This window comes from Culex pipiens, chromosome 2 (assembly GCF_016801865.2).
Source record: "Culex pipiens pallens isolate TS chromosome 2, TS_CPP_V2, whole genome shotgun sequence".
Lineage (NCBI taxonomy): Eukaryota > Metazoa > Arthropoda > Insecta > Diptera > Culicidae > Culex > Culex pipiens.
The window spans coordinates 48,147,835-48,163,674 of NC_068938.1; the positions used below are offsets into that span (position 1 = coordinate 48,147,835).

At 41.0% G+C, this 15,840-nt stretch overlaps 4 protein-coding genes across 4 annotated transcripts in view; 2 read left to right on the plus strand and 2 right to left on the minus strand.

Annotated features, from left to right (window-relative positions):
• LOC120428324 (uncharacterized) overlaps positions 1-15,840 on the minus strand; it is a 229,376-nt gene that overhangs the window by 62,810 nt on the left and 150,726 nt on the right. The window contains exon 5 of the mRNA XM_052706902.1: positions 11,097-11,653. Coding sequence (XP_052562862.1) covers positions 11,097-11,653 — 557 coding nt within the window. The remainder of the gene's footprint in view (positions 1-11,096; positions 11,654-15,840) is intronic.
• Positions 777-1,586, plus strand: LOC120428329 (mucin-17-like). Its single transcript, XM_039593326.2, has 2 exons — positions 777-910; positions 976-1,586. The coding sequence occupies exons 1-2, from the start codon at positions 866-868 to the stop codon at positions 1,510-1,512; spliced, it is 582 nt and encodes a 193-aa protein (XP_039449260.1). The 5' UTR covers positions 777-865; the 3' UTR covers positions 1,513-1,586.
• LOC120428330 (uncharacterized) lies at positions 3,849-4,619 on the minus strand. The gene is made up of 2 exons (XM_039593327.2): positions 4,488-4,619; positions 3,849-4,422 (listed from the first exon to the last, which is right to left on the minus strand). The coding sequence occupies exons 1-2, from the start codon at positions 4,530-4,532 to the stop codon at positions 3,901-3,903; spliced, it is 567 nt and encodes a 188-aa protein (XP_039449261.1). The 5' UTR covers positions 4,533-4,619; the 3' UTR covers positions 3,849-3,900.
• On the plus strand, positions 5,773-6,540 carry LOC120428331 (uncharacterized). Its single transcript, XM_039593328.2, has 2 exons — positions 5,773-5,901; positions 5,967-6,540. Exons 1-2 carry the CDS (start codon positions 5,857-5,859, stop codon positions 6,486-6,488), a joined length of 567 nt encoding a protein of 188 aa, XP_039449262.1. The 5' UTR covers positions 5,773-5,856; the 3' UTR covers positions 6,489-6,540.

Genomic DNA, 15,840 nt, shown 5'->3' on the forward strand with positions numbered 1-15,840 from the left:
AGCCGGCGATGCTAGGGAAACCTGTAGAACGACGGAGAAGTTGAAAGATCCTAGCACGAAATGGGAAAAAAGCTAAATCTTACCGCAACAAGGCCGAAGCACACGGCAAGGATCAGAGCGTACTTCATGGTGAAATGTATCGTTTCGTATTCGGCTGCACACTTGAAACTGATGCTGGAAATCGAGCTTCTACGGCTTAATATATTCAGCAAAACCGATCGGCCTTTATCAATCAATTCGATTTTGCGAACTCAAATTGATGTCACAGAAACTCGTATTGGTTCAGCCGAATTTTAGTTCTTCTTACGTGTGATGTTGCAATAATTGTTGCGATTAGATCAGGAACAATCGAAATCATTCAGTTACATTGCGTGCGACGTAAAAGTGCGATGGAGGCATTGACGATCACGCCAAGGACTAGTGATCCGTTACGCATAGTATTACATCGTATACCTTCGGTACTTGACGACGATTTACTATCTGTTTATGTTTTTTCGATAACCCTCCGGAAATTGAAGGGCAGATACAATCTCTCGTTTGAAAGACGGCATTGTTCTAAAAATTTCATATTTTCACCGGTTTTCAAAAACAGAACCGAAATCGAAATTATCCACCGACACACTTTTTAAGCTTCTAGAACACACTTCTTGAAGTCTAGACGCATATACGCAACCCAAGTGTACGCAAATTGAGGACTACAAAATGTTCGATTGTTTTTGCAGAAGACTAGTGCAAATTTATCGTTACTCAAAATGTTTGTATGGGAACGGGATACTTTCACGCTTCCTATAAATACCTCATCTCAGACAGTCAGTAGGTATCAGTACTTGTTTCAAAGTCGACGCTCTGAACATCCTGCTCCAAGATGAAAGCCTTCCTGCTTGTAGCTTTCTGTGCCTGCCTCATGGCGGTAAGTTTCTTAAAAATAACTCAGTAAGTCTTACACCTGAACCCAATTCCAACCAATTTCTACAGGCCACAACTGCCGCGCCTGCCCCAGGACTGCTGTCAACTGCAGCGACGAATCTCCAGACTACGGCCACCTCGATTCAAACATCTCTGACCAGCTTGCTGACGCAGATCCAGACGGCTTTGGCGAGCAGCCCGTTAACCACTTCCGCTAAAGCGGCTCTGACCCAGCTCCAAACAACGCTCACAGGCCTTCAGTCGACTTTGACCAGCATCGTCAGCAACGGACTGACCAGTCTGCCCACAACCCTCACCACCGGATTGAACACCGTTGCCACGAGAGTGCAGACTGCCCTGACGAATGCAAACACCCAGCTCAACTCGGTCATCACGGCCGGAACCAGCGCTTCCACATCTCTGGTCAGCCAGCTGAACACCGCAACTACCAGCCTGAACACCGCTGCCTCTTCGCTTTCCACCCAGGTGAACACGCTCCTTACCTCGCTGAGCACGCTTCTGTCCGGCCTGGTGAGTGGTCTGTCGGGTACTCTGACTGGCCTTCCGACCACCCTGACCGGAACCTTGTCTGGTCTGTTTGGTTGAATGAGCCTGACACCACCATTTAACGTTGAGTATACATTTGTTCGGAAACGGAATAAAGATTAGTTCTATCGTCAGCACTTAGTTCAAATATTCGTTTGCATAACATCTTTGACTTTTTTTAGTTTCATTAATTTCCAACAAGACTGTTTAGTCGGAGCTGGAATCTGAGTCGGTGGAGTTGATAATTCAGAGGCTCAAGAATTGGAATCGGGGTTGGAAGTTGTAGTTGACGTCGGTAAACCGGGTGTTTTTGAATAGTAAAATTCGGAGTAGAAGTACCTGATTTTTCGGAAGTCGGATTCGTTGATGATACCCAACTCGGCAGCCTTGGTTTCCAAAAGTCAATATTTTTTTTAATTTTTGCTTGAACATTTAGTAAAAATTGTGACGGATTCCATATTAAGAGATAAAGGATAAAGAAAAAGTACTTCAAGCAGGTACCCAAAACGATCTCAGAAAAAAAAACATAAAGTCATCAGTCAATAATAATCAGTTGATGTCCATCTACTACTAAAACTAAAAAATTGAAATTAAATTTTATACCTCAATAGGGTGGAATCGAAAATTGTTTTTTTCAGCAACACATTTTTTGGGTCCCTTTTAGGGTCCCAAACAACCTCCCAAAATAAGGAAGCGATTAGTTAAGCCCACGATTGGCGCAAAGCGAATGAAATTTTTATAGAAATTACTATGGGGAAACTTGCATTTTCACATTTTTAAATTTACAAAATTCATGTTTTATTATTTCATGAAACTAACACTATAGAAGTATAGCCCTGAATGTCTTGAACAACTCTCCCGAAGACAGTATGGTGCCAAATTGTTACAGAGCGTTCAAGAGAGTCATTTCGAAATACTCGGTAAAAATCATACTTTTCGCCAACACTGCCAAGTCAAGCGTAATCTTTCGAAAACTATAAAATATTTGAGGATTTCACGTCGATTTTAAGTAAGGTTCATCAAAATATAAGAACAGTCATGTCTATTTTGTATTTCATGGTTCCTTAGGCAATGTTGGCAGAATATTTGAGTTTCACTGATTATTTCAATACACTACTTTTGAAAACTCTATATCTTTTTTATGACGCACTTTAGCACCATACTTTCTTGGGTAGAGTTGTTCAGGACATTCAGGGCTACAAATTTTTTATTTCCGAGTACAATTTTTTATAGCGAAATATCCTAATCATAACCTACAACTTTGTCGAAGGCTTGATGTCTTGATCAGAAAATTCATAATAAAGAATTTCATACATTTACATACCTACACCCAAAGGAAAAATATATCTCAAAATCTGCAACATTGGATTTGCTGCAGAAAATGTCATATTTTATAACATTTTTTGCAGCAAGCCCGTAGATCATTTTTGCCCGCGTGTAAAAATTTCAGCGATCTGCAGTTCTCACCAACACATATAAAGCTGGCCCGTCCCCGAGCAACACTCCAAAGAGAAGCATATGTTGGTGCTCTTTCACTCACTTTTCATCAAGCGTCCATGGCGCGGTGGTAGCGTGTCGGATCAATAACCAAGAAGTTGGTGGTTCAATCCTCGTTCTGCTAAGTGTTTTTTTTTGTGAAATACAACCAAAAAGTCGTCGGTAATGTCGATAATTGTCGGTAACGGGCAAAAATGTCATACTCCTATATCGCAAAAAATGCATGAGGACAGATTTCATGCAGATTCTGATATACTTTCATGCCGCCATGCATCACAATCATGCGACTGCCAGTTGGGTGTAATGATGCAAAATGACTTCTTTTGACAAAACAAATGCATGGAAAAACTTTCATCCAAAACCAAAAAAAAAAAAAAAAATACAAGGATATTTCGATTTGCGAAATGTGATAAAAATGACGACCATGTTTGTGATTTCTCTTATCATCAAGACAGAAAAAAATCAATTCTCGTAATCGTGAATTAAGTTCACGAATGTGAGAACCACGAAGGAATTTATTCATAAGTATTGTGCATTTGCACTGCAAACGTGAATATATTCCTTCGTGGTTCTAGCATTCGTGAATTAAATTCGCGATTTGGAGAATTGTTTTTTTTTTCCGTGAAGTTTTCCGTAGTGTGATAGTTACGTTTTGTGTGAGCATCTGGAAGGTTGTTGGATCAAACAGCTCAAAATTCCTCCCTGTACCGCAAAAAAGCATGAGGACGATTCTCTTTCAAATTATCTGCTTTGAATTTTATAACTTTGAATTTTATAACTATAGTCAATAAGTGCTCAGTGAAGACTGTGAAACTCTTATGCCGATCTTGCACTTGAAAATGGCATTTTTTTACAAAAAAAAAGCAAAACAATATTAGCTGATGAAGAATAAATATTTATTTTCGAAAATAAATTAACAATTGCATGCAAATGATTCAAACCTCAAGCGACTTATCCCAAAAGTCCAGTCAACAGGGTCGGAAGTCCGGTCAGAGTTCCAGTGACGGTTCCGAGCAGACCAGTCAGCACACCGCTCAGCTGGGTGAGCAGCGCATTCACCTGGGTCGTCAGCGAAGAAGCAACGGTGTTCAGGTTGGAAGTCGCCGCGGTCAGCTGGTTGATCAGAGTCGTCGAAGCACCGGTTCCGGCCGAGATGACCGAGTTGAGCTGGGTGTTGGCAGTGTTCAGGGCAGTCTGCACTCCGGCGGCAACGGTGCTCAGCCCGCTGGTGAGGGTCGTGGGAAGAGCGGTCAATCCGTTGCTGACGATGCTGTTCAGCGTTGACTGAAGGCCTGTAACAGTCGACTGGAGCTGGGTCAGAGCCGAAGCAGCGGCAGCGGTCAGGGCATTGCTCGCCAAAGCGGTTTGGATCTGCGTCAACAGGTTGGTGATGGTTGTTTGTAGTGACGATGTCACGCTTTGCAGAGTCGACAAGGCCGTTGACAATTGGGGAGCAGGAGATGCTGTGGTGGCCTGTAAGGGTGGAATGAATAGGATTTTAAGTAAGGATTAGCTAAATCCTTTTCTTAGGAACTTACCGCCAACAGGCAGACACAGAATGCAACAACCAGGAAGGCTTTCATCTTGGAGGAGACTGTTCAGTGACTTCGAAGCAAGAACTGATACCTTTCGAAAACCTGGATTGAGGTATTTATAGGAAGCTCGAATATCCTCAACATCGAACAAATTGCTCGAACAATCTTTATTTCATCACATTTAGCAACAGAAGAACTCATTGTTTGTCCTATTTTACGCGTGTTAGGTTCAGCTGTTTACGTCCAAATTCAACATTCTAGAATCGCGGTGAGATGAAATATACACGTGAAACAAATTGCAATTTGTAGAAAGGTCGCCATATGGTTTTCAAAAAGTTTGGTTTTGCTGATTGCAATGTGGCAGTGCGTGGCCGAATGGTTACGCTGTCCGCGATGATTCTGGGTTCGATTCCCATCTGCTTGAACCTTCCATCGGATGAGGAAGTAAAATGTCGGTCCCGGCCTTGGTTGTTAGGCCGTTAAGTCATTCCAGGTGTAGGAGTCGTCTCCATGCCATAAGTACAAACAACACACCAAACCAAGCCTACTCCGGTGGAATCGCTGGCAGCGGTTGGACTCACAATCCGAAGGTCGTCAGTTCAAACACTGGGGTGGAAGGTTCCTTGGAGTAAAAGAGGTTTGGGTGCTCTCCCCATTCAAGCCTTCGGACTCCTAGGTTCGAGCAGAAACTTTCAATAGAGACCACAAAAGACACGGGGGTCGTTAATGTGGATGGTTTGATTTGATTTTGATTGCAATAACATTTTTTCAAGGACTTCATGAAAGCTCAATGAAACAAAAATCAGCGATTTTTATTGATTCACGACCAAAACTAATTTCGCAAAAAAATGGGAAACAAAAAAAATTCTTTTAGTTTCATGGTTCATTCTTCTTGAATTTCAAATTCATGATTGCTTGATGATTGACGTTTTGGCTAATTGATTTGTGTTCGCAAAATATGGTAATTATAAATCTATCCACAATTAAAAAAAAAAACATTGTGTACAAACATATCGATTCGTAGAAAATTCTAGAATTAAATTTTTACAATATGAGTCACACAAAACATGGAAATAATACCGTTATGTTTGTTTTATCAAGTAATTTGCTATCACGTTTGAGCGTTTGCGTAAAACAAGATTTCCGTTTGTTCTAACCGTGCTTCGAGAAAAGTTTGTACGTAAACAGCTGATACTTCACTCGTGTGAAATGGAAAACAAAAAATTCTTTTGTTGCTAAATGTGATGAAATTAAGATTGTTCGAGCAAGTTGTTTGGTGTTGAGGATATTCGAGCTTCCTATAAATACCTCAATCCAGGTTTTCGAAAGGTATCAGTTCTTGCTTCGAAGTCACTGAACAGTCTCCTCCAAGATGAAAACCTTCCTGGTTGTCGCATTCTGTGTCTGCCTGTTGGCGGTAAGTTCCTAAGAAAAGGATTTAGCTAATCCTTACTTAAAATCCTATTCATTCCACCCTTACAGGCCACCACAGCATCTCCTGCTCCCCAATTGTCAACGGCCTTGTCGACTCTGCAAAGCGTGACATCGTCACTACAAACAACCATCACCAACCTGTTGACGCAGATCCAAACCGCTTTGGCGAGCAATGCCCTGACCGCTGCCGCTGCTTCAGCTCTGACCCAGCTCCAGTCGACGGTAACAGGCCTTCAGTCAACGCTGAACAGCATCGTCAGCAACGGATTGACCGCTCTTCCCACGACCCTCACCAGCGGGCTGAGCACCGTTGCCGCCGGAGTGCAGACTGCCCTGAACACTGCCAACACCCAGCTCAACTCGGTCATCTCGGCCGGAACCGGTGCTTCGACGACTCTGATCAACCAGCTGACCGCGGCGACTTCCAATCTGAACACCGTTGCTTCATCGCTGACGACCCAGGTGAATGCGCTGCTCACCCAGCTGAGCGGTGTGCTGACTGGTCTGCTCGGAACCGTCACTGGAACTCTGACCGGACTTCCGACCCTGTTGACTGGACTTTTGGGATAAGTCGCTCGAGGTTTGAATCATTTGCATGCAATTGTTAATTTATTTCCGAAAATAGGGGAAGGTGGGGCAAGACGACCATATGGGGCAAGAGGAACAATCGCTCGTACGGCCGTATTTTTTACAATTTTGATTATTTCCAGTATGAGGAATTGTTGTTAGCAATGCAATTAGCTGATTCTACTACCACATAACCGCCAAAACGACGTAAACGCCACGGGGCATGAGATTTAATGAAGTTTTTTTCAAAACCTCTGTTTTCTTATAATATTTGGAAAGTACAAAATAAGGCTTAGGGTTCGATTTAAGGCTCATTTTATCAAAATGCTATTTTTCCTAGATCAGTAGTGTCCCTACCAATGACTTGCACCTATTATAAAGTATGAATTAACTATTGGCTATTTTTGTTGAGAGCTTTTAAAAAACCTTGTCCAGGTGGGGCAAGTGTACCATATGGATTTTTATTATGGAAAAAATACGAATTGCTGCAACATCATATTTTATTGGGAAATAAATACATAAAAGTACTTAAAAACTGATAAACAATTGATAAAAAAAAATCCGTACAAAATATAGTGATATTATGGATATTTCCTTTTTTTCATCTAAGTAATAATTTGTTTTTGTATAAACGATCAATTTTTTAGTAAAATATTATTAATCAATCTAAAAATTAAAGAAACGTTTCAAATACATTCTAATCTGATGTACCTAAGTGATAACAGTTCAATTGTTAGCAAATTAACATGTTATTTCATGCATTGTTCCTCTTGCCCCAACGGGTTGTTCGTCTTGCCCCACTAGTTGAGAAGAACGTACGGAAAATCAAATTTTTTAAAATCAATTTTTTACATTAAAAAACAGGATTTTTTAAAAACTTCTTCTATCAAAGTCTTAGTCAAGACCTGGAATAAGATGATTATAAAAAAATCCGACAGATTTTAACGTTTTTGATGGGTTATAACGAGCATTTCCTTAGCTTGTTACACTTGCCCCACTTTCCCCTAAATATTTATTCTTCATCAGCAACTTATGCATTTTGATAGTGTCCAAAATCAAATCTCCAAGATCTAAGACACTGTTGGTTATGGTCAAACGGTTTTAAAAGGACCGTTACCCTAAGCATGCATGAGCATGAGCATGAGCATGAGAGACCACCCATGGTTGTCCTTCTCCGTTACAGAACAGAACCGTAATATCCTATCAACACAACCGGTTATACGCTTCAACGATCAAATAATGTTTCCCTTATAAACAGCATGCATGAATGCGCTGAAAAGATAAAACATCACGATCATCAAAACTAGAGCGGTTGCTAATAGGAAACAGTCATTGGCCACCAACGGCGCCCGCCATGTCAGTTTGTAGATCTCGAGGGAACGGGACGGGAATGTTAGTTAGCACAGGCTGCTACCAAGGGTGGGTTCTATACGATATCCACACCCCCGCGTGTGCCGGAAAACTACTTCTACTTGGGATTTTGTTAGTGGGAAAGGGTAATGGCCAGGATTCATCATAGAGGATGATGATGTGGCCCAATAATCAATGAATTTAGTTGAGTGATAGGGTGATGTATTATGTATTCTCAAGGCAAACAATCGGATGATGCGGATGAGACCATTCCCGGTTATTTGGTGTTGAGTTTAGCACAAATGATTTATTCTTAGACAGCCGGCTGTGGAAAGATAGAATCAAAATTGTGTGTAATTAAAAGGTGAAATATTATACTCATCGTAACAAATTTACGTAGAGTTGACCTGAGACTATTTATACTTTTAAGTTTTTATAAGATGAGCGACCAATTAATTACTGATGAGTTATGAGTTATCTGAAGGACTTGAACAATCGCGTTGAAACAATATTTGTCACCGTGCTTTACGAGCTATAATGCTAAAAGGTGATTTCGCGGGAAACGAAAGGTTAAATATAATTTATATTATGCTAACGCAATCAAGAACGAATCTTCCCATGAAACAATCGCGAATCATAGAACAAAGAAACCCGACAGACTAACGAGAAAGACGATCGCGATATTTGAACTTTACAATCTAACTAAGAAGAAAAAAAGCCACGTCAATAGAAAGGAATAGACAAACATAAAGGTAACCACAAAACGGACTGCCTCGACTGTCATCGTGACAACCAGAGCAAGCCGCACATTCACACACACACACGCACGCACTCACCCGACAAAATCACCGTCGACCAGGCCTGCAAAATGTTTCCAACCCAGCGTACACATGAAGCAAACCAAAATGTCAGTTCACTGCTAGCATGTGACTGTAAGCCTACTGTGTCCGTTCAACCACTGCCGCCTGACTCGTGCCGGTCGGCTGCTGGAGAATGAGAGACGTGAAAAAACAAGGGGCTGGAAACTCTAATATTTCTTTAAAATACTGAGTATATTAACGATATTCCAGTATACTTGTTAGTATACTAACCGAAAAGCAATAAACTGTTAGTATATTAAGATACTCTCAGTATATTGGTAAGTATACTGGCGATATGTAAAGGAAATAATAAGTATACTAACATATATGTATTTTGATATACTGGTTGACATAATAATTATAGCTCTAAGAGTTTCCAACCCCTTGTGAAAAAATGAGCTACACTCACTCAATTCGTGTCGTATGACTGACTCGTAAAATCCTCTCTAAACACTATTTTGACTATTTTTAAACAATTGAATGGTTCTAGACTGTGCAAAATACTTAAAACAACCATAACTTATATTCAAAATTACATTTCCACGCATAAATACCAACTTTTTGTGTGAAAACTTGTTTCTTTAAGTGTGTGCGTGCAATGTCGAATGAGCGTTGGTCGACTACTGCCTCGCATTGCAGCTGCTCAGTGAGCTAGGGCACTCACGACTGAGTCGGGTTTGTTTATGTCACGGTTTTGCGGTTCAGTGAATGGATCTGAAAAAATCGTGTATGCGTCGCCGATTTTCGCGTCAGGACCCCTGACATTTTCAGCTCTGCCGACGACGAACGACGCGAAAAAAACATGCGACCCGACGGACAGGCATCGCAAAACGGACTGGCTCAACAGAGTTATCTACGTGCGCCTGTATTGCGTGTACGTACACGAAGGATTTTTAGGTTAAAATTTGTACCCGCCAGCAAAAACAAATGGTAAGCTAGTGTGCGTGAGATCGGGCTTAGATAGCTCTACTGTCATTTTTTCAACCAGAGCCAGCCGCACCTTCACACACACACGCGCGCACTCACCCGACAAACTCACCGACGACGAACGACGCGAAAGGGAGCGTTCTTTTATTACGTAACGCAGTAGGGGGGGAGGGGGTGTCGGAGGCCGTGTTACGCTCCATACAAAATTTTTAAAATTTGTATGGAAATTTTGTTACGAGGGGGGGGGGGGGAGGGGGTCTAAAAGTCCGATTTTTCGCGTTACGTAATAAAAGAACGCTCCCAAAAAACATGCGACCCGACGGACAGGCATCGCAAAACGGACTCCATTTCTAATCGCAAATTTGTTTTTGCATATTTTTTTGAATTTTATATTTTCTTCAAAAAGTCACATTTTTTTTTTGCAACTGGGAATTCAAATATTAGTGATAAAAAGTAAAACATGTAAAAAATCGGGAATTTTGTTTTGAGTGGAATATTTTCTGAAAAGTTTCAATCATAACCTACAACTTTGTCGAAGACACCGGATCGATCAGAAATTCCAATAGTAAGATACACATTTTTAAACATTTTCAAGACCAGTTCGCGTTCGACCTTGCATGGAAAATCTGTAATGCAAATTGGCTTCTTTGCGGATATACAATGTTTTGAAATGTAAATTAAAGCTTCAATGACTCAAAGTTAATCAATTTTGTAATTTCAGCCACATCTCCGCCGTCACGATGCTGGGCGTCCCGGCCGAGATGTACCGGTACGGCATCCAGTACTGGGCCTGCTCCATCTCCGGTCTAAAAGGACCGTTACCCTAAGCATGCAACTAATTTAGTTGGACACAATGCGACGGAAAAACGAAACTATTGGCACTACGCCCCCCGGGGCATGGCCTTCCTCTAACGTGGGATTTCTGCTCCAGCGCCTCTGACGAGACAGGAGAAACCGGGACCGACGTTTTACTTCACCATCCGATAGAAGCTCAGTGGATAAGGCGGGAATCGAACCCGCGTCTCATAGCATCATCGGGATCGGCAGCCGAAGCCGCTACCCCTGCGCCACGAGACCGACGTTATAAAAAAGTAATGACATTCTTCTCACTGTATTCGATTTGATTGTGGGGAATTCCTGGGAAATTTTGCGTAATGCTTTTTATGCAAGAACTAACAGAAAAAAAAACTAGCGATTTCAATTGCGATACTGCGAAACAGCTCAACATCGTTATTTCAGCCGGAATGGGTGCTTCCCAAATGATGACCAACCGGCTGCTTCAGGTCCTCCGTGTCGGCATGGTTCCAAACATGGACGACGTCCTTGAATGGCATCTCAAATAAGTTCCGTAAAAGTCTACACAAAAAAGTTCAGTCATAGTTGTGCAACAAGATTGCTTCTTGAGAATATTTAAAATTAAAATTGATATACTTCAAATCCATTGCGAATCACGTGCTAATTAAGTAACCCTTACCTGCGAGAACACCTTCTGGCGCTGCCGTTTCCGGTTGGCCGCTTCCACCTCCAGCTGTAACCGCTCTTTTTCCGTTTCATTAAGCGTCGCTTGAACGGCGGCAACGTCGTCGGATTCCGGCCCGGGAAACGTTTTCAGGATTTTCAAATTGTGAAACGAATGCATCTGCTGCTGCTGCTGACTCGACTGTTGCACCGGCTGTGGCTGTTGCAGTGCTTCCGCCCTGGGTTCCCCCCGCGGTCCATCGTCGGCGTAGTCTTGCTCTCGCTCTTCCTGCTCCTGTTCTTCCTCCTCCTCAGTTTCCTCCTCGTCCCGGTCATCGTACTCGTACTCGGGGTACTCTTCACGGTCGTCTGTAAAGCCCGCCCGAGGCTCGTCCACGGCGACGACGAGGTTGGCCGACTTGCCCGTCTGCTGGTCGTCGTCATTACCGCCGGAAATATCGCGCTCCACTGTGGAGGACGAGGACGATGACCGCGGGTTGTTGCGGCGCCGGTCCCACCGGTTCTCGCTGCCGATAATTAAGTGCTCCTCGCAGTACTTGCTGATGCGGAAATCTACAACGGGAGAAACCGAAAACAGACACGGGAGATTAGGCGCGGTAAGGGAGTGGTGGGATTTATAGAAAAAGTATTTTGCTGAAATTAAATATTAAATTATCAATGATAAAAACCAGAAACATTTTTACTAAATGAACAAAATGTAAATTTCACGAATTTCATATTGTTCGCTAAAGCATGAAATTTAACTAACCTTAGTAGGCTCAGTGATTTATCACACCCAAATAAAAAGAAAATCTCACGGGTATCATAATTCTATGATACGTAATTTTACAGATCATGCAAAATGGTGAAAAAACCATGAAAAACTTTTGTCAAAAGTATTGCGGATTTCAGAGATTTTGTAACAATCGTGAAAGTTGCGAAAAGCTCTCCAACGAAGTGCACACCTCAAACTACAGTAGAAAAAACTATCTAAGTCACACACACACACCAAAGCTCAGTCGAGACACGCACCATTGTAGGCGAGCAGGGGGAAGGGGGAGGGGGGGGAGAAGGGGTATGATTTTCAGTGTACAAATATTTTGTGTGCAGTTATTATTTGCACAGGGGGAGAGTTTGGTGCAAAGTTTGCAATACACACTTTATGTAATATAAAACATCAATCGTATTTTCAATTGTTCTCACCATAATTGTGAAAACATCAAACTTTCGGTTTTCAGCGACTACAATAGAGTAAACTACGTGCGTATGTATTGCGTGTACGTACACGAAAATAAAGTGAGGTTAAATTTTGTCAGGCAGCAAAATCAAATGGTGCGCTAGTGTGCGTACGCGAAACGTCATAAAGCTCTATGGAGTATCCGCAGTCGAGCAGTTTTTGACAGTTCGCTCCATAAGAAATACATTGTAGAAAAAAGCAAAAACTGCTCGAATGGACCCAGTCACGAAATATTCTAGCAGAGCTGGTTCTGTCAGAATCCTGCTAGAACGGTGGAACATTTCTGCTAGAAAACTATAAGAATATCCAGCTCTGTAAGAACTCTGCTAGAATCCTGCTAGAACGTCATGACTGGGGAAGTGCTCCATTATCATGCCCAAAATTCTCATCTCCCAATTTTTACTGCCCTTCTTTCCGTCACGAAATTCTCAGCAAAAACAATTGTCTGTCTCTATCTCGTGTTTACAGAATCCCGCGTGACATTCACTTTTTCTCTCTCATTTCCGCATTCACAATTATACTCCCTCAACAGTGCGTAGTCACTAAAGCCGTCTCAAAACAAGATTTGCTAACGCATTTTAACGGGACGTTATACGTGGTCGGTTCCCAATCCCCCACTAGCGTTCTTTCATTTCGGTTTTCTGAGCAAACAAAAGAATCTTCGGCGAGTTTGCGTGAACAAGAAAAAGAGAAGGAGTGATAGAAAAAGAATGCTGGCAATCATGAGATAAAAGAAGAGAACTCACAAGTTATAGTGACGGTCGCTAGCAACTCTGATATTTTGGTGCAGGAATCATCAAAAAAATGATAGTATTTTCTATCACTCATTTACAACAATGTTGTACACCAATTTCGATCGTGGTACGAAAATCATTTTATCATTGCTGAATCAGATGATTTAAAAAATAAAGTTCTTAACAAGATCATAACAGGGATTCGTAAAACAGATTTTTATCAGGCAAACCCAGTTTGAATGAAAGAAAGTGTTTCATTATGTGTAAGAAAGTAATAAAATAATAATAACAAAATGCCATGAATTCAACCTTTCAATGAACAAATTGTTGTAAAATGCCTTATACAACATTACAATTGTATTGCAATCATTAGTTTCTAAAATGTTAGTTCCGACGAAAAATTTGTTGTGCAAAAAAAACATTTGGTGACATTTTCCAAAAAAATATAAATGTTTTTAAACAGATTCAATGATGCAAAAAATAATTACCTAGGCAGGAAAATGCATTTGAGTAGATTTCAGTTTAGTTTAGATTTTAGAAAAAAATATTGTTCTGTCCCCTGAAATTCGAGCCAACATTAAAGGAGGGGAAGGGTAAACTTTAGCAACGGCCAAATTATGTATGCAAAACAACACTTTACATTTCTTTTCGAAAGATTTTTTTAATGCAGAAGAAATAACCCTTCAAAAATGTTGTAAGGTAATAATAGTTTTCCAAAATGACATTTAAAAAAATATATGAAAAAATTATAATTTTGTTTTAATCCGTAAAGTCTTGATTTTTATTTCCAACCAAATCAAAAACTTTCTCAATCGCATGTTTTCGCCTTTCTTACAAGTGGCCTTACAAACTGTGTACAAAGTACACGTACACGACTGCCGGTGGGTTAAATATCATACCGCATTTGGTATGAAAATTATTTTTTCAACAACTGGTGATTACATGGAAAACTATTTTTAAAGTCGATCTATGAATTTTCCAAATCAATTACCTCATGAACCTCATGCAACGGAGTGAGAATTAGATTTTTTTTACTTTTTTGGTTTCATATAAATTAACAACTTAAATTTAAGGAACATTAAGCATTTGTTATTGTACATGAGTCTCGCCGTTGCTCTTTGCGAGGCAAGGCCTGCTTCGATCGTGTTTGGCCGGCGTCGTTGTTTCGCACGGGAGAAAAAGGAAGAAAAAGTGATTTTGAAAGAAGCTGGCCAGTCTCGCCGTTGCTCTTTGCGAGGCAAGGCCTGCTTCGATTGTGTTTGGCCTGCGTCGTTGTTTCGCGCGGAAGAAAAAGAAGAAAAAAGTGTATTTGAAAGAAGCTGGCCAGTCTCGCCGTTGCTCTTTGCGAGGCAAGGCCTGCTTCGATCGTGTTTGGCCTGCGTCGTTGTTTCGCGCGGAAGAAAAAGAAGAAAAAAGTGTATTTGAAAGAAGCTGGCCAGTCTCGCCGTTGCTCTTTGCGAGGCAAGGCCTGCTTCGATCGTGTTTGGCCGGCGTCGTTGTTTCGCACGGGAGAAAAAGGAAGAAAAAGTGATTTTGAAAGAAGCTGGCCAGTCTCGCCGTTGCTCTTTGCGAGGCAAGGCCTGCTTCGATCGTGTTTGGCCTGCGTCGTTGTTTCGCGCGGAAGATAAAGAAGAAAAAAGTGTATTTGAAAGAAGCTGGCCAGTCTCGCCGTTGCTCTTTGCGAGGCAAGGCCTGCTTCGATCGTGTTTGGCCGGCGTCGTTGTTTCGCACGGGAGAAAAAGGAAGAAAAAGTGATTTTGAAAGAAGCTGGCCAGTCTCGCCGTTGCTCTTTGCGAGGCAAGGCCTGCTTCGATCGTGTTTGGCCTGCGTCGTTGTTTCGCGCGGAAGAAAAAGAAGAAAAAAGTGTATTTGAAAGAAGCTGGCCAGTCTCGTCGTTGCTCTTTGCGAGGCAAGGCCTGCTTCGATCGTGTTTGGCCTGCGTCGTTGTTTCCACGGGATATTTATATTTATATTTTTCACAGCTTCCTTACATTAACTGCTAACATGTATCTATTCACTATATGATTTATTTATATTTTTCTAATCCTCTATCATACTATTTTCCCATAAAATATACATTTAAATTGCATGAACTAACGATGCTTTAAAAAACAGCAATGGATCGATCTGGAGCACTTGTTTTAAAATTATTGCTATTTTTTACAGCTTCCTGGAATTAATTTCAATTTAGCTGCTGATATGTAAATTTATTTGAATGTTCAAATTATTTTTTTTCGTATTGCTTTCCTTTATATCCTCATTTCCTCATACCATATATGATCAAATTACATAAACTAACGACACTTACTAAAACAGCAAGGGAACCATCAGGAGCATTTGTATTTTAAATGATTATTTATTTACATGTTCATATTATTCCTCATCCTATACCTTTCCTGTAACATACCATCTCCTCATACCATATATCATCAAATTGCTTAAATTAACGAATCTTTCTAAAACAGCATGGGAACCATCTGGAGCATTTAGATTTTAATTTACTGCTATTTTTTACAGCTTCCTGGAATCATCTTGATTATATTTAAATTTATTTTATTTACCATATTTATAATATTTATTATTATTATTATTATTACAAAACTATATGCTTATTAGATAATACACTACAGACTAACATTTACACTTACAAACATCCAAATCATGTAATACATTACGCATTCAACCATTTTCATCGGCCCGATGAAATTCCTCTAACCCCCATTCCAAACCTCCCAAAAATATTCCGTTCACTTTTAAAAGTCGCATGCGAGGGGGATGACACTCCCGAG

Excerpts from the sequence above, each read along its gene's own strand:
- LOC120428329 (XM_039593326.2), top strand. The coding sequence starts at position 866 with ATGAAAGCCTTCCTGCTTGTAGCTTTCTGTGCCTGCCTCATGGCG. Across the intron at positions 911-975 it reads TCTGTGCCTGCCTCATGGCG|GCCACAACTGCCGCGCCTGC; the intron begins GTAAGTTTCTTA and ends CAATTTCTACAG.
- LOC120428330 (XM_039593327.2), bottom strand. The coding sequence starts at position 4,532 with ATGAAAGCCTTCCTGGTTGTTGCATTCTGTGTCTGCCTGTTGGCG. Across the intron at positions 4,423-4,487 it reads TCTGTGTCTGCCTGTTGGCG|GCCACCACAGCATCTCCTGC; the intron begins GTAAGTTCCTAA and ends CCACCCTTACAG.
- LOC120428331 (XM_039593328.2), top strand. The coding sequence starts at position 5,857 with ATGAAAACCTTCCTGGTTGTCGCATTCTGTGTCTGCCTGTTGGCG. Across the intron at positions 5,902-5,966 it reads TCTGTGTCTGCCTGTTGGCG|GCCACCACAGCATCTCCTGC; the intron begins GTAAGTTCCTAA and ends CCACCCTTACAG.